Source organism: Dermochelys coriacea, chromosome 2 (assembly GCF_009764565.3).
Source record: "Dermochelys coriacea isolate rDerCor1 chromosome 2, rDerCor1.pri.v4, whole genome shotgun sequence".
Taxonomy (NCBI): domain Eukaryota; kingdom Metazoa; phylum Chordata; order Testudines; family Dermochelyidae; genus Dermochelys; species Dermochelys coriacea.
Window position 1 is genome coordinate 205,612,318 of NC_050069.1, and position 26,433 is coordinate 205,638,750.

At 37.6% G+C, this 26,433-nt stretch overlaps 1 protein-coding gene across 5 annotated transcripts in view; it reads left to right on the plus strand.

Annotated features, from left to right (window-relative positions):
* ANKRD28 (ankyrin repeat domain 28) overlaps nucleotides 1–26,433 on the plus strand; it is a 238,938-nt gene that overhangs the window by 54,860 nt on the left and 157,645 nt on the right. For 2 of the 5 annotated variants that reach the window (XM_038388242.2, XM_043509102.1), the window contains exon 2: nucleotides 17,465–17,548. The exons of 1 other annotated variant lie outside the window; for it this stretch is intronic. In XM_038388242.2, coding sequence (XP_038244170.1) covers nucleotides 17,465–17,548 — 84 coding nt within the window. Of the gene's footprint in view, nucleotides 1–14,833; nucleotides 16,306–17,464; nucleotides 17,549–26,433 lie in introns of those variants that run through there. 2 more of the 5 variants (XM_038388243.2, XM_038388241.2) reach the window with 2 other exon arrangements.

Sequence of the window (26,433 nt, forward strand, 5' to 3'; positions counted from 1 at the left end):
TACTCTGTAGAAGGAGTTTAGCACCAAGAAAGTTCCAAGATTCAGAAGCTAGTGGCAGCTGCTACTATAGTCTCTGGGATAGGTGATGGGGTTTTTTTGGGTGAGGTATGGTTGGGCTGATGGGAAAGCTTTAAACCCCTGTGCTCATATTGGAAATAAGGTTTTGGGTTTTGTTTTGTCCATCTCAAAACTTGCATACATTTATTCTTAAACCTGAAATACGCTGAAATTAATGAAGTGGACTTTCCTTCAACCCATTAGATTCATGATATTTATAAAAATATAAATCAAATGCAATTTCTTTAAGATGTTCAGATTCGTGTGCTACACTGACATATAATTCACCTGTTGGCAACCACACTTTTTATTAGATGTGCAGTTGAATGGTTTAAATTTGTGTTTATGGGGGCTTTTTTCTTCTGTTAAAAAAATCGCGATATTTAAAGTGTAGGTGAATAGCATGTGTGAGGAGAGAGAGAGAATTGTATGGCGAATTAGGCATGGGGGATGTAAATTATGTTGTGATCTGTAGTAGTGGTACTTTGTTTTCTTCATCTGTTAATTACCTATCAGGCCAGAGGTCACAGCTTGAAAATTTGGTTTTTGTATTAAACAAGCATACCCACTGAGAGCAATATTCAGTAGGATCACATTTTTTTGATTGTGTGAAATATAACTTAATTTCCATAATTAGCCATTAGGATAGATTAAGGATAAGTAGGGATTTTTACTTCAATATTTTTCTGTTCAAGGTATACGAGTGCAAACTAGAATGAAAAGCCGCCAGAAATATAGTCAAGTTGAACTAATTGCAGATTCTAAAACTTAGTTTTGTCAGTAACTTACTAAAAGTATAGTATTTATACTTCAGCTACTTGCAATAAATCATTCTGGAATTACCAACTTTTTCTGTTTGCTACTACATTCAGTGTCTGAAAATATTTGCTAGGTTTACTTGTATGGAGTTTGGTTTTAGTTCCCCAAGGGGGCAGTAGATTGTCTGAGTTCCATGTCATTCTTTTGTCCTGCCTGGTGAAATTTGCAGCAGCCAAAATGTTCATTACATAGCTTACTAGCTCACAACAATGTGGGATCCATAATATAGCAGACATATATTTAAGTTATTTCCATACAATCATTCAGGTATCCCTGGTCACTTTTCTGATTTTTGTGCCTGTTTTACTGCAGCTGCTCTACACTTTCCATTTCTTATACTTCATTTTGAGTATATTCTGTAGCATGCTGAATACAGACCTGCAGACAGGATTTATGGCATCTGGGATAAGGGGCCCAGCAATGCTCTGTCCCATTTTCCCCCCAACCCTCCCGGCCAAGAGGTCCTTTGCGCTGCAGTTGCCTTGGCATAATCCCCTGAAGCCCTGTACATCACTTTCATAGGAGGGAGTCACTTCCCCTTTGTGTTTCACTGCTGACTCATACTCTTCCGAAGGTGATGAGATTTTCAAAATGAAAAACCAAGATATAACCATCATATATGCCAGAAGGTGCAAAGGAGCTTTGGGTGTGAAGCCAGAAGTGCACATGGAAGGGATTTAGGAACTGGAGGGGTAGAGAAGAGATGTCAGTTCCTTTATACCTCCTTTGTTTAATTTTTACCTACTTTCTGCATGCCCAACGTATTTAACTTAAACTAAGTGAATTTATCTCCTTTTAACTTTGGTCGTTGTCGTCCTCTTGGTCTCTCTAGTCTTGATTTTCTTTTTCACACTTGACTCTCATTTCTCTAATCTATCCATCCCTTTGAGCTACTACCTCTTTTATTTGTTCTTTCTCATCCAGCCAAGCTTAGCCAGCCACGTGTACATTCATCTGCGCCAGCCATTGTAGTATTCCTTTACTCAAGGATAAGGTTGATAGACCTGAAGAGGACGAGAAGCAGTTCTCTTCACTGGGCTGAGAGCTTTTAGGGATGGAAAAATCTGTCCACTGAGAGGGCCATCTGCCCACTGAGTGGGAAGATGAGGCCTAATGACTTTTTTCTCAATTCAACTTTATATATCTGGTGGGAATGTGATACGAATAAACCCATCTGTCACATTTTGTGCAGCTCCATGTGACTTTTTTTGCAGATGTGACTACTTGGAGTGTAATACGCATACAATGTTTCCAGAAATGTTTAATATTGATGAAAGGCATTGGATTGACACCAGGTATTCCTTGCAGGCTTCCCTGAGAAGTGAAAGCAGGCATGTGCAGGAAGGACCTTATTCATTGTACCTCTCAAAGACTAAGGGACAGGATGAATTTCTTGTGGGGGTAGCCAGAGTCAGCTTGGTATTGGTAACCAGGATGGTTTGAGAATGAGGCTGTTTGGTTTCTGGAAGGGAACATGGATGTGGGAATGGCACTAGCTCCCTTTGCTCCTGTTAGCCCTCGGCCCTGTCAGGTCCTCACATTCAGTTCTTTGTTAGTTCCTGTCCTTCCCCAAAGCTCCTCACCTACCCTGCCTGTGGGGCAGCGATGCTGCCAGTGCACCTTTCCCTCTCCACTGCTACATGTGGCTGAGAATGATCTGGGGGAGTAGGGAGCAGACAGAGAAGGAAGTCTGGTGATAAACAATATGAACTCCAGGTCAAACCTTTTTTCTCAAGGTTTCTCAACACTGAAAATTAGTTGAGAAACTAGAATCTCCATGTATACTTCAGTTAGGCTTTCATTCTGCAAACACTGTGCTTAACTTTACACTCGAGTCATTGAATTCAATGCAAATTACTCGTGCATAAGCCTGTAGGATCTGGGATATAGACATTTAGAAGTCCATGATTTAAGGGATTTCTGTTTTCATATTGATTAATCTTTGTTTTAAATATTTAGTCTTTTATGCGCTAGCCAGTGTTTTGAAAATGTTGTTCTCCAAGAAGCCTACTAAATAAAATGTCAGATTAATATTTATTCAAATGTATATGAAAGATATTTTTGAAACCACTGAATTGAATGAAATGCCTCAATTAAAATTGTCACATTGCCTATTTGGTACAACTGTGCATGTCAGCCAGTGGATAAGTGTAATATGAAATAAATTAACTCCTGCTCCAATTTGTAAAACAAGGCTTAAAATATTGAATAACCATTAAAAGTACTCGTATGTAAGAAACACGAAATCCTGATGATGATGAATTGAAAGCCATTGTTCTGACAGTCTCAGAGGATATAAACCTGGAATTGTAGGGAGAGTTTAGAGTATTGAGATACGGATGTATCCTTTCAAAATTGATTTTATTTTCTTGTCTTTTATGTCCTGATGTCCTTTGTTTCTCAACTATAGTTAAAAATAATAAAACCTTTTTGCCAATTGGTTTGATTTTTAAAAGGACACTTAGTTTTTTTTTACAGTTACACACATGAAATTATTGTGGTAGCACATACAAATTGAGTACATTGTGGTGGGGAGCCTCTACCATTTTGCGACACAATATCCTGATTCTTCACAGGGCTACTGTATCTATAATTGCATATATACTTGTGTTCATTCTAGAAAATCAAGCTCTAAAAGTTTTGTTCTCAGTACAGTACAGTGACAAAATACATAACAGCAGTAAATAAAATAATGAAGTTGCTAATTCATAGAGGTTGTAAGTAGAATTTCTGCTGTGTAATGCTCCTTTAACTGGCTTTTTAAAATGGTTTGTGTACTCATGCTCCGTGTATCCATTAAATGTTTCTAATATCCTCCTCCCCCCCCGCCCCCGCCTGCTTCCCAAGTGAATCATATCCACTTCTACATTCTGTCAGGAAATGTTCTCTTGAAGGTTTCTTGCTGACTTGGAAGAGAGGGTTGGTGGAGTTTTTGGACTATAAGGCTGGTCCGCTGGGAATTGAAAGATTTCCTTTGTCTGCATTCATATTCACTCAGCATGCTGGAAAAAATCTTCTACAGAAATGGCCTTTTTTGAGGAGGGAGGATATTCAGGCCCACACATGCAACACTACCTAGATCCCCATCTCCCTAGAAGTTCTATCTAGACAGTATTTCTGAGGAGGGCGGAGCTATGGAAATGACTTTATACAAGTGTCAAATGAACATATCTTCTTTAAATATTTGAGCTTTTTTTATTGTTGAGGTGAGCTAGTATTGTAGGTGAAGCACACTTGCCACAAAGTCAAATCTCCAGAAGATAATGAAAGCTTTCTTCATACAGAGATTTCCTAATTAGGGATGTTAGTTTCTTTAGGAAAAGCTTTATGGGATCTTCAGATAAGGAGGGTGCTGTTTGGATTTATGAAATCTTGGAGAAAGATAATGGATAGCTCGTGCAATCCAACAAAAGAGTAGGGGAAAAAAGTTAATTGCCAGGATGTTGAGAGGGCTATTTAGGGGCCCTTAAGGAAGATCTAAGCAAAATAAATAGTTTTTTCTTGGCAGCAAAGTAAGTGTATCCAATTGATAGGAATGCTTGCTAACAAGGGACCAGTTTTCTTGCTTTGGGCAGCACTCTGTGACCATTTATTGGAATGTCTCATACCTACTGAATTTATTTCAATGTCTGACCACCAACCTTTCTTTAAAGAAAATAAAATGTACTGCATGAAACAGTTACACAAATTTTCCTCTCTGATTCTTACTATGCAAAAAAGGGAGGGCAGGCATTAATAACTTGCTGGAAAGGGCTATCCTTAAATCTTGGTGATGGAATGTGCACTTCTCCCAAATATGGAATAAACATTGACTCTTGTTATGATGTTTGAGGTATCTAGAGAAAAGATGCTGGCTTTTCCATCCCATTCATTAATTTTTTGGAGGGTGCCCTCCACTCCTGCAGCTTCAGATAAGCTCCCTCATTCTATAGAAGCTTATATTGACTGAGCTTCCTGCTCGTGGGTCCACCTGTTGTTGCTAGTAAGGAGCCAGTGGAACTCCTTCCCAGATGTCATGGGAATGAGGGCTCCTGAGGGATCCTAAAATCCTCCAAGAAACTTAGGATACCCAAAAACAGAGACGAAAACCAATCCTGCTTTGAATGCATGTGGGGTGATTAATAATCCTGGCTCTCACTACGTTTGCAAAGTGAGCTGGGGTAGAGCATGTGCAGCAAGGTTGAGAATTTAGATAGAGAGGGGGGGGGGGGGAAAGTGTTGGTATCCATAGCAATGGTAATTTAGTTCTCTTGCTAATTTGAGGTATTTCCTGTTACTGATATGTATAGGATCAGAAAATACTCCATGTGAGTAAAAGCTGACCTAAGGTTACTATGGATACCATAAGTTTGTTTTTCCTGACTGCATATAGTTTAAATTATGGCATTGTATTAATGTAGTGTATGGATGGCATTTATCTTTAACCCATTACACTTTCTCCAAGGAAGAGTTTGATTAGAACAGTAGTTCACAAAACATTAATAGGAAGAGTGACTTGACATTTTTCCAGAGACCATGAATAAAAAAAAAATCTTGCTGATCATGGGAAGAACCTGGCAGTGCACATCTATTTCAGGTTTTCTCTTCACAAAAATCTCTCTAAGTAGGCAGCAGTTTGGTTTTGCTTTCTGTAACTTGGATTTCTGCATCCATTTAGAATTTCACACTGTTTTTATTGGAAAATTTGAGGTTGCTGTTGGCTTCTAAAAATTTGACCAAAAGGAAGGATTTCTGTGATTACACGGGCATGGAAAACGATTGCAAGAGGGTATTCTTTTGTTACTGAGGAGGATCAAAGAGCTGTAATTTTGAATTTGAAAGTTTTTATGCAGCCTTGAGACGAGATTCACAGCTATATCTCTAACGTTTGAAGTGGGGTAGTTTCAACTCCACCCAGTCCACTCTTGTTTATTTTGAGGAAACTTTCCCATCTATTTACAGTATTGTAGGAATTGAATGGGTACACTGAAAGCTAGATCTACTGTTTAGCAAATCTTAGCTGATAATTTCTTGAATAATCAACAGCTGTCTTTTACTTTGAAAAAGTGGATGATTCTGGAAATACCCATAGCTAATGAGTCATCACTGAAGATTTAAATAGTTGAATGCAGTTTTTGTCCTCCACCCTTCCAGAATGTCATGAATCATATTTTACTGTTTCCCAAATAGTTTAAATGGAAATGGTGTATATTCCTAACTTAAGCTGTTGTACACATTAGAATTCCATAGGAATTTTAAACAGACTTGGGTTGTAAAGGCAAACATTTTGTAACCCTAGCAACTTATTTTAACCACGAAGCTTTTTCCTCCTGCTCTTTGATGTGACAAACCTATAATAATCTGTTACTGATTGGCACAGCTGATTTTAATTTTTTAAATATAACTCTTTACACGTTACCTAAAGTTCAGTTGCAAGAATCACTTATTGTTATAAATTTATAAAGGCTAATATACTGAAAGTGTGCATATTAATAAATTGTTTTCCTATCTTTTTAGAAGGCAGTTTTGTTTAGTACATTTGAATAATAACCCCCCGCCCCTCCAACTTGAAAGCCTCTGGTCAGTCCAGAGTCCCATTATCTCCTGGTTGTATGGTGATTTAGGCTATGTCTACACTACCATGGTAAGTCGACATACCTTAGGTCGAATTACCACGGGGTCTACACCACGGGGAGTTGACGGGAGAGACACTCACGTTGGCTTAGCTTACTCTTCTCGTCGGGGGTAGAGTACAGGGGTCTACTGGAGAAGGATCTGCTGTCAATTTTGGCGGGTCTTCACTAGACCTGCTAAATCGACCGTCGGTGGATCGATCTCGGAGCGTGGATCCCAGCTGTACTGTAGACAAAGCCTTACATACATTTGTATAAAAATTAACTACTTCTGTCTCAAGCTAAAAATATCCTGAAAAACTCCCAGAAGAAAATGTGGGATATGTCTTGGGAAGGGCAAATATGTTACAACTAGGAAAAGATTACGTTTTTCTTGGTCATAAGAGTCACAGATCCACTGCAGTGGTACTTCAGTCTTTCTGCAGCTTGGGAGTGGGAACAGAACTACTATCATTGGCAGCAGAGGGAATGTTCTGCCTCTGGAAGTTTCCTCCATTTTTTTTCTCCTTTCATGGTGTCCAGCAGCTCAGGTAGATCTCCTTGCTGGAGAGCTTTTCTGAGGAAAATACCAAACTTTTCAGATTGATGACTAACATTTCGGTTCAGTAGCGTTGTCTTTCTGACTCCCATTCATGTTGGAGGATTGCATTCTGGGGAGGTTGTCTGCTCACATCTGCTTCCCCTTTTGATTGTGTTCACAGGCTTCATGGAGAAAGCTAGGCTAAGAAAAGACAAAGGAAAGGATCTGTGACTCCTGCTTCACTGACATCAAATACCTTGACGGGGAGCTCAGCCAGCTCTGTGGGCAGAGTGCAGTGTTTTCCCTCCGCAGCAAAGGAGACAGGCAGGACAGAAAAAAATGCCTCTGGGGCAAGCCTCTTCCCCTCCCCTATCTCCACAAGTAGAGTAGGCAAAAAGGCACAATACCGGTTAGAAGAACATGCTTGAGTCCCTAGAGCCCATGCCAATAGCCCCTCTCCTGACTGCAAAGTTGAGCTGCTTAATCTCCAAGGGAGAAATCTGTCTGGCCCATGGGGATCCCATGCAGAAGAGAGTGAGACAGATTCTGGAGTCTGTTGTTGAACCTCAAGCCAGGATGCTGAGACACCCAACAGGGACCCCATGTTAGGGAGGGGAGCCAGGAAACCTACATTACTTTAGGAAGTGGTGGGTGATGGTAACAGGAAGTACTTTCGGAGCAATCTTTGAACCCAGTTTTGCTTCTCTCCTCTGAAGCAGCGTTATAGGGACAGACTTCCAAAAGGGAACTAAATGAAATCAGAGCTGTTTTCCAAGCTCATATTCAGAGTACAGCATAGCAGGTCAATGCAGAAAAGACCAGACTACAGTCATGTGCTGACGTCTTTGTGTGAATGTATGTGGACAAAGGGAGTTGTTTCCCCTCAGGGAAGGAAGGCAAGCTGTCCTAATCTGAGTTATGCAGTTTTATACATATGTAATCATGAAAAAAAATCAGCCTCTTTCAGGCAGTGTATTAAGCACTGTTATGTTAGGAGCTCGGCAGCTGTCCTAGACAAGCTATATCTGTACATTCCTCCTCATGCTCCTTGGGAAGATGTAATAAGGGGATGGGGTTTCCCATCACACCTAAAAGCTTGGGAAAGTATTTGGCTGTGGGAACCAGCTGTTGCTGCTGTTTGCCATACCATAACATCCATGATACTGTTCCCAGCGTGTGCTGCAGTTGACCTGGGTTGTCCACCGCCCCTTCTCAGCATGGAGTGCAGAGAGGGACAGCAGCCTACATGGAAGAACAAGCAGGCAATAAGGAGCCTCTTAGCCCGCTTACTAGTTAGACTCTCTTGGTCTCCATTTAATAAAATCAGAAGGTTCCTCAATGTGCATTCATCCAAATTCTATCTGAGGTAGATACCAGATTGGTAGCACATGGTGGGTGGGAATTCAAAGTACAGTTAACACAATCCATTATTTAGGAAAGTAGAAATTACTGTGGAAGTTGTCTGAACTGGAGGGAACTTCAGGGATCTGAATGTTTCCCTGTTAGTGTCTGGGTTTGTCCCTAAGCTGCAAAAGGCTGACATTCCCAGTGTAACAGATCTACAGACCTTAATAGAAGAAAGGAAACTTTCAGGTAAGCGTAGTACTTGCAAATAACTATCATGGTGCTGGCATGCCTTTGCTGTAGATGTCAGAATATGTATGAGACTCGTGCAAACCATACTTCTCCCCCCACCCCTTTGCTTTCTCTTTGCTTCCCTTCATACAGTGCTCTTGCGAATTATGGTTCATGGATCATTTTGTTAGACAGGCTTATCCACTAACAGCTATGTGAATCACAGCAGTAAAGTCCACTATATTTTTGTTTTATTAATAATGATATTATGCTGGGGATTGTGAGGAACCGTGTTGATGCGGATGGATGTCACATCTTCTGCTCAGACTAAATGAGGGAACACTTAAATGCCCCTTTGTTCAGAGATAGGTGAAACAGGACCCACCACTGAAAATGTGGGCAGGTAGGGAGTTCGGTAAAACAGGTGGAAGCTTGGCTCATCTCCTTAATAGCCCCTTATCTCTTCCTGCACCCCACTGTGATACACAGACAAGCCAGAGTAGCAACAGAAGGGAGGGGTCTAGTAACTTACTCTTGGCCTATACAAGCCCCTTCCCTGTTCTGCCTCATTCCCACAGGAGCAAGGAGGAAGCAGGGGAGGAACTGTGACTCAGTGTCTGAGTCACAATGCCTCCTGGGGTGGTGTGGGTTAAACTCATAGCTACCTCTGAACTCAAGATCTAGCTCTAAGTATGTGTTATGTACTGGCAATTGGTTGTAAAACTATTGGTTAGTATTTTTTTTTTTTAACAGTCTTCTCTTTAGATGTTGACCTAGTTTGTTGTTTCAGGCTTCACGCTTCTATTCTTGAGCTTTATTCAGTGGAATTTTCTCCTTTTTAAAATCACTTGCTGGAAATAATTAACTACATTAAGTGGTGAATACTGCAGCAATACAGGATAGAACTAGCTTAGAGAGATTGAGAGTTTACAAAGCAATGTAGAGGATTTAGCCACACATCTTCCATTAACATCAACATACCAAGAAGAATAAAATGCTTGGAGTTATAAAATAAAATTTAAAAGGATATAAGGATGGTGGGGAATAGCATAAAATCAGACTAACCTGGAAAATGACACATGGATTGAATGAACACTGAAAATGGCAAAAGTTTGATATGGTGGCATGGAAATAGTTGAGCTGTTGTATGAGATATCTAGGCTTAGGAGCCACCTTTTATGTATAAGTGGATAAGGTCCAGCTCTCTGTGACCACCTTTTTTCCTTTGTTTCCTTCTCTGACTTTCCTTCTCCTGCTACACCTCATGGAACTGTTAGAAAAGTAAGCTAAAGGGTGAGGTACTTGGGAGCCAGTGGTAAGGTGTTCTTGGCAGCGGGCCTTCACTTTTACCATCAGAAATGTAATTGACTGACTAAAATATTGTAAAAAGCATCTTTATCCTGTCTTTTCAATGATTGCTGGCTCTTCTCTCTCGTATTTAGTCTACTTGAAAGGTGTTTCTGAGCGTTTTTCTCTTTAAAATTTGTAGAGTTGCGGGTGTCATGAGGTGCAGTGTGTGGTGTGTAGTGATACCTACCTTTTAGTATAAGTACTTTGAATATCTGTGACACTGTTTTCTAATATTAAGTATACAACTCCCACCGTTGATAGAGAAACTGCAGTGTACTCCAGACATGAAATAAAAGTAATGTTTTCACTACCTGTTTCATAGACTGCCAGTTAAATACAATGTAAAATAAAATGTCTCCCATCTACTTGAACATACATGCTTAATTTCTCAGTCTGTTGGCTATTACTGAATCTCTACAGCTATTCAGAAGAAACTGCGACTAAGCTATCTACTTGTTTTTATTTGGTTAGCGGGAGGATACCACATAGACCATTGCTGTAGCCATTTATCCTCCTAAAATACAACGTGCTTCAGTATTGATATCCTACCATTGCAGCACTCACTCTGAGTGGTAAGTTGAAAAGCCCTGCTTTCTTAAAGGGTAATTAATAATTGCCTGAGAAATAGAGGAAGGTGGTGGTTGCACTGTAATGATGTAGCTCCTTTCCTAAATCAGTTCAGGAATGCGCTGCTTCTCCCTCTTGAGAAGAAAGTTCAGAGTCCAAATAGAGAAGTCTCCCAATCTGCTGTTACTGCAGCACCACCAGAATACACTTTACTGCTTTTTAACAGGGGAAAAAAAAACCTTGAATTTGTGACAGTTAGTTCCCACCGGGCCTGGAAAACATGCAGAGAGACTAAGGGTTAAAGTCTTGATCTTTTGTTTGTTTTTTATAGGAATATAAACTTATACATCTAGTACTCAGAGTAGACTTTGTAATGTAACAGTGTATTTCCTAGGTATTTGTAAAGCAAAGGGATCCCTCTGCAGCCCATTTTAAATTTCAAAATGGTTGGTTTAGATTGGTTTAGAGTACATTTGAAATTACTTAAGAAATTATTTGAATCAAAAATAAGAATTTTGTTTAAAAAACAAGACAGATTACTATTATGTTTTAGTATTCAGATTGATCCACTCTGGTATATGGTAATTTAGTAGGCATTCACTCAATCCATTTGTATTTTCAGTCCAGATCAGATATCTTAAGAAGGATATAAAACAACAATTATGCTGCTGGTTCATTATAAGAAAAAGTCAGAATGTTCTTGGGGAGTTCATTGTCCCCTATGTGTGGTGGTATAGTTGTTAAATGGCAAACTTATGGTGTGTTTTTGACCCCTTAGGTATATGGGTTAAATAGCCACTGAAATTAATATATTGATTTTTTTTATTTAAACAAAGTTGTGGCTAGATGTGATGTAATTGCATTTTAACTCTTTCCAGTTTGAACATGGTAATACTTCCATTCTAAAAATTAAGTTACAGTAAATGTGTACAAGAAAAAATATGGTGAATTGCCATACCAACTTTACATAAATATTTTATGGGCAAAATTTCCAAAATAAGTGTCAGAACTTATCCAGATTTTTTTTATTAATCTCTTTTGTAGTTATAGTTAAATCACTGTGCCCAATCTCAACACTTCCACTTTTTTGTTGCAAGTATGAAGCGTTATATTCCTCATAGTAAATATATTCATTGGACTTCTTGTTGGATTCTTTTCAGAGTAGCAGCCGTGTTAGTCTGTATTCGCAAAAAGAAAAGGAGTACTTGTGGCACCTTAGAGACTAACAAATTTATTAGAGCATAAGCTTTCGTGAGCTACAGCATCCGATGAAGTGAGCTGTAGCTCACGAAAGCTTATGCTCTAATAAATTTGTTAGTCTCTAAGGTGCCACAAGTACTCCTTTTCTTTTTGTTGGATTCTTGACATAGCTAGATAGGTCATGAATTGCAAAGATAAGTAGGGAATTTCCAAATCACAGTGAAACCATCTAGCTAGCATTATAATTGTAATTTGCAATAAAACAATACTTTTTTCTTCATATTTCTCCTTAAATATTTTTATATCTTTGAAGGCTTCTTATTTCCACACAACATATGGACCCAGTAAACTAATGGTAGTTATAGTCTCATAATGAAGGTGGGAAGAAAGGAGAAAAATATTCCTGGATACTGACTGCTACCAACCTCTGCCCTGTATCCATCTGCCAAAACAGTACATTGGTGGGGTGGGGGAGCTACTTTACAGTATGTAGTAGTCTGTTTTTTTCTAAGGTAATTTTTGGTCACGTATGCAAACTATTGTCAATTTCTGAAGAGTATTCATAAATGGAGGGCAAATATTTTTCATATATGCAGTGTATCAGAAAACATTTCAGTGGTATCATATCTTGGAAGAGCTGCTGACATCAATGGAAATCTTTGTTTACATGTAGAAATAATTTTACTGTTTACATTTTCTGTCTCTTCCCTGGTTCTTAAAGAACATCTGTATGAAATGTACCTGAGTCTTGTTCTTTAAATCCTCTGTCATCCTGCATTTTGTGGACAGTTGTGACCCCTCCCACCACCATGTAGACAGACTAGTGAAATAGATAAGCTTGACAGAACACAAAATCCTTCCTTTTATTCAAATGTCCTTAGTTGTAACTTTCCCAAAGATCTTGTATGGAATTATAACTAACTATATATATAGAAAATAAGGCTTTACAAAGGTGGGAAAGCATTATTATTCAAATGCTAGAAATGAGAAAATTTAGGCACAGAGTTTATGTATTGCCACAGTCACACAGTGAACAAGACATCTGCGTTAAGTTCTGCCAGTCCTGACCTCTAACCAATAGACTTCATAATCTACAAAAATACTTTAAAATATGCTCCCTCTCTCTCCTTCCCCAACCTCAGATTTTTTTCCAAGAAGTGTTAGCAATTGTTTAACACATTTTGATATCGTGAGGTGAAACTATTGAAGGGTGGGCATATGATTTTAAAATATCTACAGTGGTTTGGAATAACAGTGCTGATAGTAGGAATAACTTTGATTCTTAACCTTTTTGAAAAATCACATTTATTAATATCTAAAGCAGTTAAAACACTTGAGACTGTTATTTTTGTTTTGTTTTTTATTTTTTTCTTGTCCTGGACTGGTACATAGGACTTCAGAGTAAGAATACTTTAATTAAGAGGCATCAGATAAGAACATAAGAATGTCCGTACTGTGTCAGACTAATGGTCCATTTAGCCCAGTATCTTGCTTCTGGCAGTGACCGATGTCAGATGCTTCAAAGGGAAAGAACAGAAGAGGACAATCACCAAGTGATCCATCCCCTGTCGTCCATTCCCTGCATCTAAGAGTCTTTAGAGACACCCAAAGCATGTGGGTTCATCCCTGATCACCTGGGCTAATAGCCATTGATGGACCTATCTTCCAGGAACTTATCTAATTCTTTTTTTGAACCCAGTTATATTTTTGGCCTTCAAAATCGACCCCAGCAGCGAGTTCTATGGGTTGACTGCATTGTGTGAAGTGCTCCCTTATGTTTGTTTTAAACCTGATGCCTATTAAATTAATTGGGTGACCCCTGATTCTTGTGTTATGTGAATGGGGTAAATAACACTACCTTATTCACTTTCTCCATACGATTTTTGATTTTTATAGATGTTTCATATCTGTCCTTAGTCATCATTTTTCCAAGATGAATAATCTGAATCTTTTTAATCTCTCCTCATATGGAAGCTATTCCATACCCTTAATCATGATTGTTGCTCTTCTCTGTACTTTTTCCATTTCAGAGATAGGGCAATCAGAACTTGAATACATGTGGTATTCAAGATGTGGGTGTACCATGGATTTATATAGTGGCATTATGATATTTTCTGTTCCCTAATGGTTCCTAATATTCTGTTTAGCTTTTTTGACTGCTGCTGCACATTGAGCTGATGTTTTCAGAGAACTATTGATGATGACTTCAAGATCTTTCTTGAGTGTTAACAGCTAGCTTAGACCCTATCATTTTGGATTTTGTTTTCCACTGTGCATTGCTTTGCATTTTCAACATCCAATTTCATCTGCCATTTTGATGCTCAGTCTTCTAGATCATTCAACCTGTTCTCCTTTTATATATTGTGAATTGATCAATGATTGACAGCCATCAAAAAATCTTTATATTGTCTAGTAGGAACAAAAAAACACTTTGCTTAACACTGAAGCATTTCCAACAGTTTATGGCACATGATGCCGTTGTATAATATACCCACAGACCAGCACAGTTACTTTAAGCAAATTTAGGTCAAAATATAAATTCAGTTTGTTGGAATGTGAGATTAATGAAGGCTAAGTTATGCTTGGAGTCATTTTTCAAACTTCTGGAGAGAGAGAGAGAGAATGTATGCATCTAGTAGCAAAAGTAATGTTTATGGTAAATAATGGTTAGTTATCTTTTTAAAGTAACTGAACATTAAAAGCTAGTTTTAAATCTTAGTTTTTATAGGATTTCTGTTTAAAATACTCTGTCTTCAGAGAGTTAAATGACGACTGCTCTGTTGTTCTGTACAGTAACATGTGAAAGCAGTTAGAATGTTGGAATTGTTTACTTGCCTAAATTGTCAGTCAGCAGAGCCAGTACACCAGATTTCTTTGTGGCTTTTAGTGGAAAAAGTTAAACACTCGCTCTTTCTTCAATTATAGATTTTTTTTTTACGTGTGAGCTGAATTAGTCACAAAACTGGCACAAACATTCAAACTGTGATGGCTGCCCAAAAGGCACTATTTATTTATTTATTTATTTTGCTAGAGGAAGTTGCATCCAGAGCAGTAGCTCAGTTCTCTGGTAAGTGTAACGTGAGCATTACTAGGCATTTCATGCTGCGGGTCTGCAGTCTGTGCTCTTTAGACTATTGCTCAGTTCGAATGCCGCTGTGGATGTAAACTGTGCTCCGTTAATATGTTCTATAATGACCACTTCAGGCAGTAGGATTTCAAAGCTTTGCAAGACCATCTATTGAACGAACACACAATCTAAAAATCAGCAACAGAAAATTGATGTATAGTATTTAACCGTGGAGGAAAATCAGGTTAGCACAGAGACAGCCGTTTGCATAAAGAAGTTGGCTCAAAGAAGATGCACAGAGTCTCGTTTTTTTTCCACAGTCTGAATGAACACTACAACGGAAGCTATATTCACAGGGTGATCAAAAAAAACACTTGAGTGATGAACTGCTGATGCAGGAAAAGTGTAAGGCAGTAATTTGAGCTCTTCGTGCCTTAGTAGCTTGCTTGTTTTACGGAAGCATTCTTCCTTAACAGCATTTCTGCATAGTGGGTTCCCTGTTGGAGCAGCACATCAATTGCCTGATGGAGGAAAAATGAATGCTCTACATTGCTGGTATCATTGATGGAGTAAAATTACCTACGTTTCTGTCACTTGGGAAATCTGGATTAAACAGGCAATTTTATTATTCCAAGAGTCCCATTGTCCCTTGTGGTCTGACTCATTGCATGTAAATGTACTGCAGCTCTGCTGTACATTGCAGAGATTTTTATTACATAGGGAAGAATTGTCAACCTTGGAGTGTCATGTTGTGAATCCTTGCTGAAAAATAGATTGTGTGAAGTATTCCTGACATTAAAACAAATGAAGTTCCAAAATTGCAGAATAAGATCCTGAAACATTTAGGGCAGTGGTGTTTATTTTCAGTCATCAGAAAGCCTAGTACAGTAAATTGGAGACTGACCTTGCAAGACAGGCTAGAGCTGTGATCATCTCTGTCAGAGCAATTGTTCCTTGTTTCATTCTATACAGAATGGTGTCATGTCACCTACAACAATGATTTCACTGTGTGGATAAAGTTATTCTGTAGAAATAGCAATATTAACAAAGGCAGATTTTCTAGTAAAAGGACATACTTTAGATATTTACGATATTGAAATTTCTATTCTAATCTGGTTAGAGTGGAGAATATTTTTAATACGTTTTTCACAAATTCAGTGTTGTAGTACAGGTGGATGAAACCTTGTTTTTAAAGTATATATTTTTTAAAAATAGCACTGTTTGAACATGTCAGGGTGTTAAATGAAATATAGTGGTGAAAAGTCGTTTTTTTTTTTTTTTTTAAAATTTTAAAACACCAGCAATAGTGTTAAGAAGTTATGTTTGTGCGTGTATACTTGGGAGGTGAAAGTACTTTCTGTGCTGTCTCAGCTGTGGTTACTACAGTGTTGTTCTGAATACAGTTTTTTCAAACGGATCGAATGAGTCGAGTGTGTATTGTTGTTTTGGAGGAGGTTGAAGATGATTCTCCCACATTTTTTTCCAAACTACCTCAGGAAAATGCATCTGTACGTCCTTCACCTTCTGGAAATGTGTTGGTAAGATATGTCCTCTATAGTAATGCTGCAAAGGTCTAGTGATTCTTATCTTATCATAGGATTTACATGACTAAGCAAAGTAGCACCTGGGTTACTTTGTGTTGAATGAATACTTCTTTAGTGAAGTCAAAATCATCCATATTAAGCACCATGATATTTAAAACTTAGTGATGGAATTAAAACTTGTAAGGGCTCCCTTTTTTGTATGTAATGATATTTTTGAAGCAGAGTGAACAAATCTCAACTTTGTAGTTAGTTTTATGATAGCACAATTTTTCCAGAGAGCTTGACAAAATGACATTTGCAGTAAACATTAGCTTTCCTGCTTGTTGTTGGTTTTTCTGTTCAGTACCACTTTAGAAACTGATGTAACCTTTATAATGCAATAAGCTGTGTGTATTTTGAGAATTGGTATCGTATCCAGGGTATCTCAAAAATATCAGTTGCACACTAAAATAAAAAGTTACGAAAGTCAGATTATAGATGTAATATAGTTGTGCATTCATGTTAACGCTTACCAGAAGCATTGAAGAAATTTGCTTTCTTGAAAACAAAATTATTTTACTTTGTCATGTAATTTGATGTTTGACTTAAATCATGATATCATATCACAGAAGTTTGTGATGCTGATTAGGAAATCTAGTTATATTTTGTAATGCCTGTGTGTACGTGTGCATTTGTTTCCATATCATTCAAATATATACTCTGCTTCCATATTCTTATCCAAACACATGAGAACTTTTAATTTTACTAATGTAAAATGAGTTTTACATATATTTTGAATAGTATATGATGTATCCTAGACTAATTGATCTTACTTTGCCACAGGAATTTATTTTAGAAGTCTTTTTTTTAACCATTAGCTAAAAACCTAGAAAAATCTAGAAACCTTTTTTTTTTTTTTTAAATCTAGTGGTTCATTAGTTTGTGTACAAGTTTGTAAAATATATTGGGGGTGGGGCAGGAGGGAAAGGCAGTTAACTGACTCGGGCCAAATTTGCAATAGTTTGTTTGTTTTTTCATTTTGCTACCTGGAACACCTTCCTTAGTCTTGATTTGGTATATGACCATTATGTTGTCATTTAAAAAAATGCATGTAGAAGTAATCCATGGAATGGAATGTTTGTTTTTTAAATACTACTACTTTCTTTTGTTTCAGCCACCGCTGGTTCAAGCTATATTTAATGGGGACCCTGATGAAGTTCGAGCATTAATATTTAAGAAAGAAGATGTTAACTTTCAGGTAAAGATAAATGTGCCCTTTAGCTTTGAGAATAAATTAATTTCATTTTGGGTACAGCTCCAATTCTTTAATGTTCTTATCACTTCAAAAGTATGCTTACTTGCAGATATTTATGAATATTTTGACTGTTACATAAAGTATAACCACATAGATCATGATTCTAATCTCCTTATTTAGACCCATCTCACCTTGAAATTAATATCTTTGGCTTGGGAAGCACTGCAGTATGAGGGGTTTAAATGTAAAAATGGGCCTGTGTGATAGAGGGAAATGAAACTCACTTTGTCTGGATTTTTGTACTAAATTTATTTCAAGAAGAAAAATTCAAAATCTTACTGTGTGAACTTTTAGACTTCCAATTTCCAGGTTCATTGTACAAAAATAACCACAAAGCTTGTTTACATTGAAGCATTAAAGTTTGACTAGAAAATGGGAATGTTTTAGAGTCAACATATACGTACAGTAGACAACTGAGAAAATGTAGGCATAACTTTATTTAGGCTGATAACATGATCTTGGGAGGATTTTTAAAGTACAGATTCTAAAAACAAATATGTTTATGCAGTCATTTAAAACTGGAAGCCCTGTTTCTTTTGTTATATAACCCTGCAGTGTTGCAAACCCTAACAGATTTTTTGTTTGTTATATTGAAATGAAGTTGACTTGTCCAGTTTCATTATTTGAGTGAAATACAAAAAGTTAAAACCACAACTGGTGGAAGGTCAAGTACATCTTCAACTATTAATAATTTAAGGTGTAAGACATCAGTAAGGAATTTCATGTAACGTACAATTTTTTAACTTGATAGTGTCCCATTAGAAAGATAAGCCATAGTAAACGGCTGATATCACTTTGCTTTTAAAAAACACTTAAAATTTGCACATATAAGGACTTCATGCAGCAATTTCTTTCCTCCCATTTGTAACTTCCCAAATTGGTCCTAAAGTGATTAGTTATCCTAAAGCGTTAATGCTGACCACTAGATCCAGCATAGTTTGGTTCCAGTGAAACACTAAAAAATTACTGTTTATAATTACAAAATTGGGAATATATAGACTCTAAAGCAAAAGTTTAATCAAAAATATGTATTTAGACATTTGAAAGCATTTTGCGTGAGATTCTCGGGCTGATTCAGTGCTCATTAAAGTATGTGAGTGTCTCCATTGACTTGATGGACCTTAGATTGTGTCCTGTGTGAGTAAATACTGTGTGACTTCTTGTCGGTTTGAAAGTTTTGTTTTACAAGGTTACATTTAATGAGATTTAGTAACTTCCTATATGAGGTTGCAAAAAAACCCAAAACTGACTTTGGGTGAGAGATCAGTTGTTTATCTACTTTTCTTTTGTTTTTGTTTTTTACTTTGCACACTGTGATTGATACCTTTGTAAGCCTTCCTGTTGCAGTACTTCAGCTCTCTGATATCATTTCAGACTCTTCTGTGATGCTCGCTTTTATAGAAGTTGCACCTGATAGTTTTAAAAGAGGGTGCTTTTTTATGGATACCATAGTAGTTCATATGTTTCAGAAGGAAGCTTGGATCATGTGATGTGATGTATAACTTAATATGCTTATTAAATTTTTTAAGTTGATTCTTTTCATATGTGCACTTTGACCACATTTTGCGCATTCTTTATTATTTTAAAAACCTGATTAGTATTTAATAGGTTAGTCACTTGACTCATGCTTTTCAGTACATAAATAAAACTTAATTTTTATAAATTTGGTTCTTGTAAAGAACGTTTTATTAGTAGAAGTGCTTTTTAAATTAAATTATTTTCCATTTATTTTACTTGAAGCAAAAGCTTCTATTTTAGTTTTCAGCATGTGTGCAATATCTTTCCAGCACAGCCTCTTGTCAGTCAAATGGAATCAGTTCATGAACATGGATAAACAGATGCACAATCCAATTAGGTAGGGGCTCATAGAATTGTTAAAGAACTTATTGAAAGAGAGATACTTTTGACTGATAAGCATTTATGTTGGAAAAAAACAGGAAAAAACAAAATACTCATAACTTGTGTTTAAATCCTTAGATTTTAATATTTCATTGCCTCAAAAACAATCTTAGAGGGAAACATGTCGTAGGCATATCAGCTTATTCATGTGCAAAGATGTGCTTAGAAACATAAGTTTTGGCAGACATGCTCTTCTCCCCAGAGCAGCTTCCCAGCCACCCTCTCTCATGTAGACAGGCGCTTATCACCCTCAGTGCCTCCTTCAGTGCTGGCCCAACTGCAGTTGGGGAGGTGGGAAGTACAGTTTTATTAACAGTATGTTCACATGCAGCCCTTACTATATAGCCTGTTTTCTAGTTGCTGACAGACAGACACATCTTCCCTTCTTTTTTGAGGAAACTGAGGAAGCCTGTTTGGTGAATAGTTTAGTTTTTTTTTGTTTTTTTGTTTTCTATTTTTACCTGGCTGACACGGGCTATTTATGAGATTGCTATGATGTTTAGTGTCCCAAGCTTCCCCTCACAATCTAGAACCTATCCTTGCAACAAAGCCTGATGCCAACTCTGTCCACATATTTATTCAAGTGCACCATCATAGGACCTAATCACATCAGCCACACTATCAGAGGCTCGTTCATCTGCACATCTATCAATGTGATATATGCCATCATGTGCCAGCAATGCCCCTCTGCCATGTACATTGACCAAACTGGACAGTCTCTATGTAAAAGAATAAATGGACACAAATCAGACGTCAAGAATTATAACATTCAAAAACCAGTCAGAGAACACTTCAGTCTCTTTGGTCACTCAATTACAGACCTAAAAGTGGCAATTTTGCAACAGAAAAGCTTCAAAAACAGATTCCAATGAGAAACTGCTGAACTTGAATTAATATACAAACTAGATATCATTAACTTGGGTTTGAATAGACTGGGAGTGGCTGGGACGTTACACATATTGAATCTATTTCCCTGTGTTAAGTATCCGAATGCTTTGTCATCTGTCTAAATGGGCCATCTTGATTATCACTACAAAAGGTCTTTTTTCTCCTGCTGATAATAGCTAATTTTAATTAATTAGCCTCTTAGAGTTTGCATGGCAACTCTCTCTCTGTGTGCGCGTGTATCTATATGTATCTTCTTACTATATGTTCCATTCTGTGAATCCGATGAAATGGGCTATAGCCCAGAAAAGCTTATGTTCTAATAAATTTTAGTCTCTAGAGTGCCACTAGTACTCCTGTTCTTGACCTTGAATCTAGACCTTGAATTTCCACCTTAATTATGTGCCATCATTGGCAGAGGGAAAGAGAAGATGGAGAAAATGAAGTTTTCATGATTTGACAACAAAGATAAAGAGTTGCATTAGACTATTTAACTGTTGAGAATTATATTGGGAAACAGTGTGACAAAACAGTCTGTGTGTTTCTTCACATCACCATCCAGAAACTTCAGCAGTGGTCTAGGGAATTCCTTATTCATTCTCCATAATGCTTCCTGCTGCTTTTCTGAACAACTACTATTGTGCAAAAAGAACAGGAGTACTTGTGGCACCTTAGAGACTAACAATTATATTTGAGCATAAGCTTTCATGAGCTACAGCTCACTTCATCGGATGCATCCAGGAATGGCTCACAAAAACTTATGCTCAAATAAATTTTAGTCTCTAAGGTGCCACAAGTCTTCCTTTTTTTCTTTTTGTGGATACAGACTAACATAGCTGCTACTCTGAAACCTATTATTGTGCAGTCAGTATTGTTACAGTGGCGGATAGTATCCTTTTGTGGGTGACGTGGTGGGTTATTTATCAACTTATTTTTCTGTGGGTTGTAGTTCTGTGTCTGAGCTGAATTTAGCCAATTAACTTCTGATCTCATATGGAGCCATCTGACAAAGTCAAGAAGGATGTTGCATGAACATTTTTGATGTGTCTTGGGGGACATTTTCTCTGATCACTCAATTTCACGTATCTTTTAAGATTATGGATGTTTATATCAAATATTTCATATTCTAATAGTCTGACCATGTTTTTGTGGCATCTGTTTATTTTATTGATGCAAAGTGAGGTATATCTATGTAATGTTTGACTTCTTAAAACTAAGTGGTGATTTTGGTTACCACAATATCAGTATTAAATGCCTAAAGCTCACAACCAGATTGGGCCCCATTGTGCATTTGACAAACATAATAAAGGCAATCCCTTGATTGTGTGTTTTCCAGTCAGACTAGCCCAAAAAATTGAGTGAATTCTTTTTAAACTGTCAAAATGTAATGTTTAGCATTCATGCTACTAGATAGTGTACTTAAGATAAATACATGGAAAATCTGGTTGTAGGGTATGAAATAAACTTAAAATTGATTCCTGAACATGCGTAAAACCTGTTATATAAAGAAAATGTCCAAAGATAGCATCAAATGCCTTTTGACAACAAAATAAATACTCTGTTGTAAGGCTATCACTCTTTCTTAGTTTATCCTCTTGTGTCAAGGTGTCAGGCTAGAAGAATTCTGAGGTTAGAGGTGGTCTTTCATATCCTAAGCTGCTGTGCATAACAGTGAGCTAATAACAAGATAGCAAATTTTAGTTATGTTCTGGAAAAAAGCTGTTATGAATTAACATTGGCTGCCTTATCTAATATCAGCTTAGACTAACAAACTTTGTAGTATTGTCCGTACTAGAATTGCAACGTAGCAGTGAAAGAGTAACTATAATTTCTCAAACTGGTCTGAGACTTGCAAAAAGATCAATAAAGGTTTTCAGTGGAGCTTTGGAGAGTGCATTACAGTGCAATTTGAGCTATGCAGATTGTCGCTGAACTAAGTAGAATTTTTCATAATCTCATTATGCACAATCTAATTGGTGTTCATGGTAACAAATGCTGCTACAGTTATGGTTACATCCAGGGGTGCCATTACAATCCTGATTACACTTGTTCTCTTAGGAGGGCTGAACTTTTCATACTTGATCTCAGACCAAGAATAAACATCTAATCTCCTCCAGAACAGGTTTACAGTCTTAATATGCCATTTACTTGTTTAGTATTCCTGTGTTGACATGCGCATACCAATGTTCAAACCTACCTGTGTGTGGCACATTAAAATGTATGACAAATTACTATAATGTGGAACACCAGTATATTGTTGTGCATTGTGCCTTTGACAGCTTATTGTGGTTTTAAACTATAAAAACCTCTTTCTAAAAATGTTTTCTCACTGTGTGAATTAAACCAGTTTTATTTAAACTAGAAAAATAAATAACTTCATGTGTCACCATGAGGACTGCATACATAGGTTGCCAGTAGGGTTTGAACTCTGAACTATAAGACCTCTCCCACTTGAGTAAAGGAGTAACTATTTTTCTCTATATGGAACACACGCTATTGGATAAATTGGCATGTGCTTTACCAGCCGATTAGTTATTTGCTAGACAACAGTAAGATGTTGGAGATACCAAATCTTTGATTCTGTTCTTGGATCTGGGAATGGATGTGATGTAGTAGTGGCTAGAATTGTGGGTGTAGACAAGATATCTAGGCCCACATATTTGGCACAGTTGTTCTGTGAGGTAGTGTGGATGTGTATATGACTAGTGACTGCTGTATTAGAGATGTGGATTCTCTTCCCAGCTCTGCCTAAAATGGATTTGTGAAATCTCTCAGTTCTCTTATTTATAAAATGGTGGATACTGGACTGCCTTCTAGGGTAGCGTATTGTCTTGCTAAATATGTTTCTGTGCATTTCAGCGTCCTTTTTAAAGGAGGGAAGGGCTGGTCAGTGGTTAGGATTTGGTTGATTTAGGTTCAAATCCTTGTTCCATCCCTGCTTGTGACACTGGGAAAAATCACTTAGCCTCTCTGCGACATACTTCCCCATCTGTAAAATGTTAGCAACCTGATTGGGGGTGTGAGGCTAAATACGTTAAAGGTTGTGAGATGTTCAGACGCTATAGTAATGGGGGGGTGTGTGTGTATGTAAATACCTAAGACAGAAATAAAGAGCAATTTAAAAAAAAGTGCTCAGATACTATGGTAATGGGTGGCAGTACATAACCTAAAATAGATAAAACAGCAATAAAGATGAGTTGAACTCAGGGTAACCTGGTTGCCATCTCAGTGCACTAGGATATGAGATTTGGATAGGGAGTGTCTCCCCTTCTTGCAGAATGGTACTCATACGTTCCTGTACATAGAACAGGCAAGCCTGAGTTTAGGCAAGCCAGAAAAGCAGAACATTTTGGTATATGTGAGACCTCTGAACATATAGATAAATATGCATATTAAATATTTTTGCTTTGAGATGCATTTTTAGAATTATTGTAATATGTTGGCAATTATTGAATGACTTGATAGTCAGTTGCTGGATAATTCAGTGCATGTCTGCTACATTAACGTGGTGGGGGTGCAATCTTGCACTTTAGGTCTAATAAGTTGTGTAGTACTATATCCTTATTGTAAACTTAATTTTTCACTTTTAATATAGTGTAGCATGTCATGCAAGAAAAAAGGTTTTAAGAATTGATCATTTTATGTTCAGTAGCTTTTTTTGCTTTGTAACCAATTATTGTTTATATCTAATGGCTATAAATCACATGATGTTCTGCATGGATCCATGCACATAAGTTTTTCTCTTTTCAGTAAAACAGAATTGTATTATAGCTTAAAACAAAAAAGTTAACTGAATTTGCATATCAGTTGCTGAGTGAAATATTTGGGTTTCTGAGTTGCTCATTGTAAGCAATGAATAGTTTTTGTAGTTTACAAAAGGCTCTATTGTGAGAGCTTGCCAGCTGCTGTCTTAAATGAATTAGATCGGTCAGAGCAGTTTTAATTAACATAAATTAATTAATTTTAAAATGGTATTTGCACACAACAGCCTGTCTACAATAGGGTGTGCTACATTAACGCTGGTGGAGCTGAACTGGTTCTAGCAACAATGAGAAATTTTTGTAGACCGCTACTGTTGGTGGCGGTGCTGCCTTCGGAGCTTCCTGCAGCCAGGGAATGTTCCTGGAAGTGAGTCTGACCCGGTCCCAGTGGCGGCCTGTGCAGCGGAAGCGGAAGTCTTATCCCTCCCCAACCTGGTCAGGACTCGGAGCTAGAGCTCGGTACATGGCAGCAGCCCTCAGCTGGGGTGCCCCAGTCCAACCCTTCCCAACCTCCAGGTCCAGGACTCGATTTGTGACCACAGCAACTCGTTATCACGGTGCACTGGGGTGTCGCCCACTCGTAAAGGCGGACATGCCCCCCCACCCCATATCATGCCACCCTCACTTATGCGCCGCTGGTGGTGGCGGTGGCGCTGCCTTCAGAGCTGGGTGCCTGGCCAGCAGCCGTTGCTCTCCAGTGGTGCAGCTCTGAAGGCAGCACAGAAGTAAGGGGTGTCAATACCACGACCCTTCTATAATAGCCAGATTTCATGGGGGAGGCCAAATTTCGTTGTCCGTGGCATTTTTTTCACTGCTGTGAATTTGTCCAGCTTATTTATCTGACCCAGATGGAGCCTGTGCCAAAGGTCTCTGGATCCAAGTGCGTACTCATTTTCTGTCAAGCTGACTCCATCGGGAAGGGAAGCAGAGGGGTAGTATGCCTACCGCTTAGAATATACTAGCAAATTGGACCGTTGCTGGCAACTGTTCTACCTTGTCTCAAGAATGTCTAAGTCCCAGTGCTGAAAATGGTTTTGCCCTGTTCACATACACATGTAAATAGTTAACAGCAATCAGAAGGACCTGCTACTGACAACTGTGGTTGGTATGTTGTGCTAATGTAGACAGGGCTGTAGAAGAAGCATCCAAATGTGGCCTCAGCTGGAATACTTTGTATGCAGCTGCTGCTCTGCTGACTCTAGTCATTTAAAAAAAAAAAAAAAGACTGGTAAACAGAAATTGTATCCTTAAGAATACCCAAAAAACTTGTGAATTCTGTCATCCTGTTGAGCACATACCCTATTCTTTCTTTCTTAAAGTGGTTATAGCCACTGTATAAAACTGGCCTAATTTCTCTTTTTAAAGAGCAAAATAGCCTGTCTTTTGAGCCATTGACCAGTATTCTGTTTTAATGGCAGATGATCTTTTAATACATAAATACACTGTAATCACTATAAATGTAAATATCTAAGCTGATAACCTAAAAGCAAAACTTTGGCCCAACTTTGTTTTGGAATAGCCCACTGTTTAAATATCTGAAAAAACAAAACAAATATCGTAAGAAACAAAACTCAAAAACAAAAAACCCACAAGTGAATAGTATTTCTGATTCTAAAAACCAACACGTTTCAGAGTAGCAGCCGTGTTGGTCTGTATCCGCAAAAAGAAAAGGAGGACTTGTGGCACCTTAGAGACTAACAAATTTATTTGAGCATAAGCTTTCGTGAGCCACTCATGAAAACTTGTGCTCAAATAAATTTGTTAGTCTCTAAGGTGCCACAAGTCCTTTTTCTTTTTAAAAATCAACAGTATTTGCAAAAAAAAAAAAAAAAATTAAGTTTTTGAATAAGTGATCTTTATGTAATTTACCAATCATGTTTCTATGTAAACATCTAAATATTTACCTGACTCTGGGTATGCTCACTTTGGCACAGAAAAATGTTTAGAACTCCAAACAGATTTTAAGTACTGGACCACTTTTTGCATAAAATGTTAATAGTGTTTATTAAATGCAGTTGGTATTATTTTTCAAACTATTTTTGATTCGTTTTTATTTGGGAATAATGGTCAACTTAATGGATAACTCTTTCTGGCTAACCTGCAAAAGAAATTTTTAGTAAAACTGCTTCATTCATAGAAGTTTTATACAGTATAAAGATGCTTACATAGTTGAAAGTCCATTTATCTTTTCCAAATTTTGGAAAAAGAGTGGATTTGCAGCAGATACTGTGCTTGGGAAAGGATTTATTTGTATTTATTTACATGGTTGAAAATACTGGGATA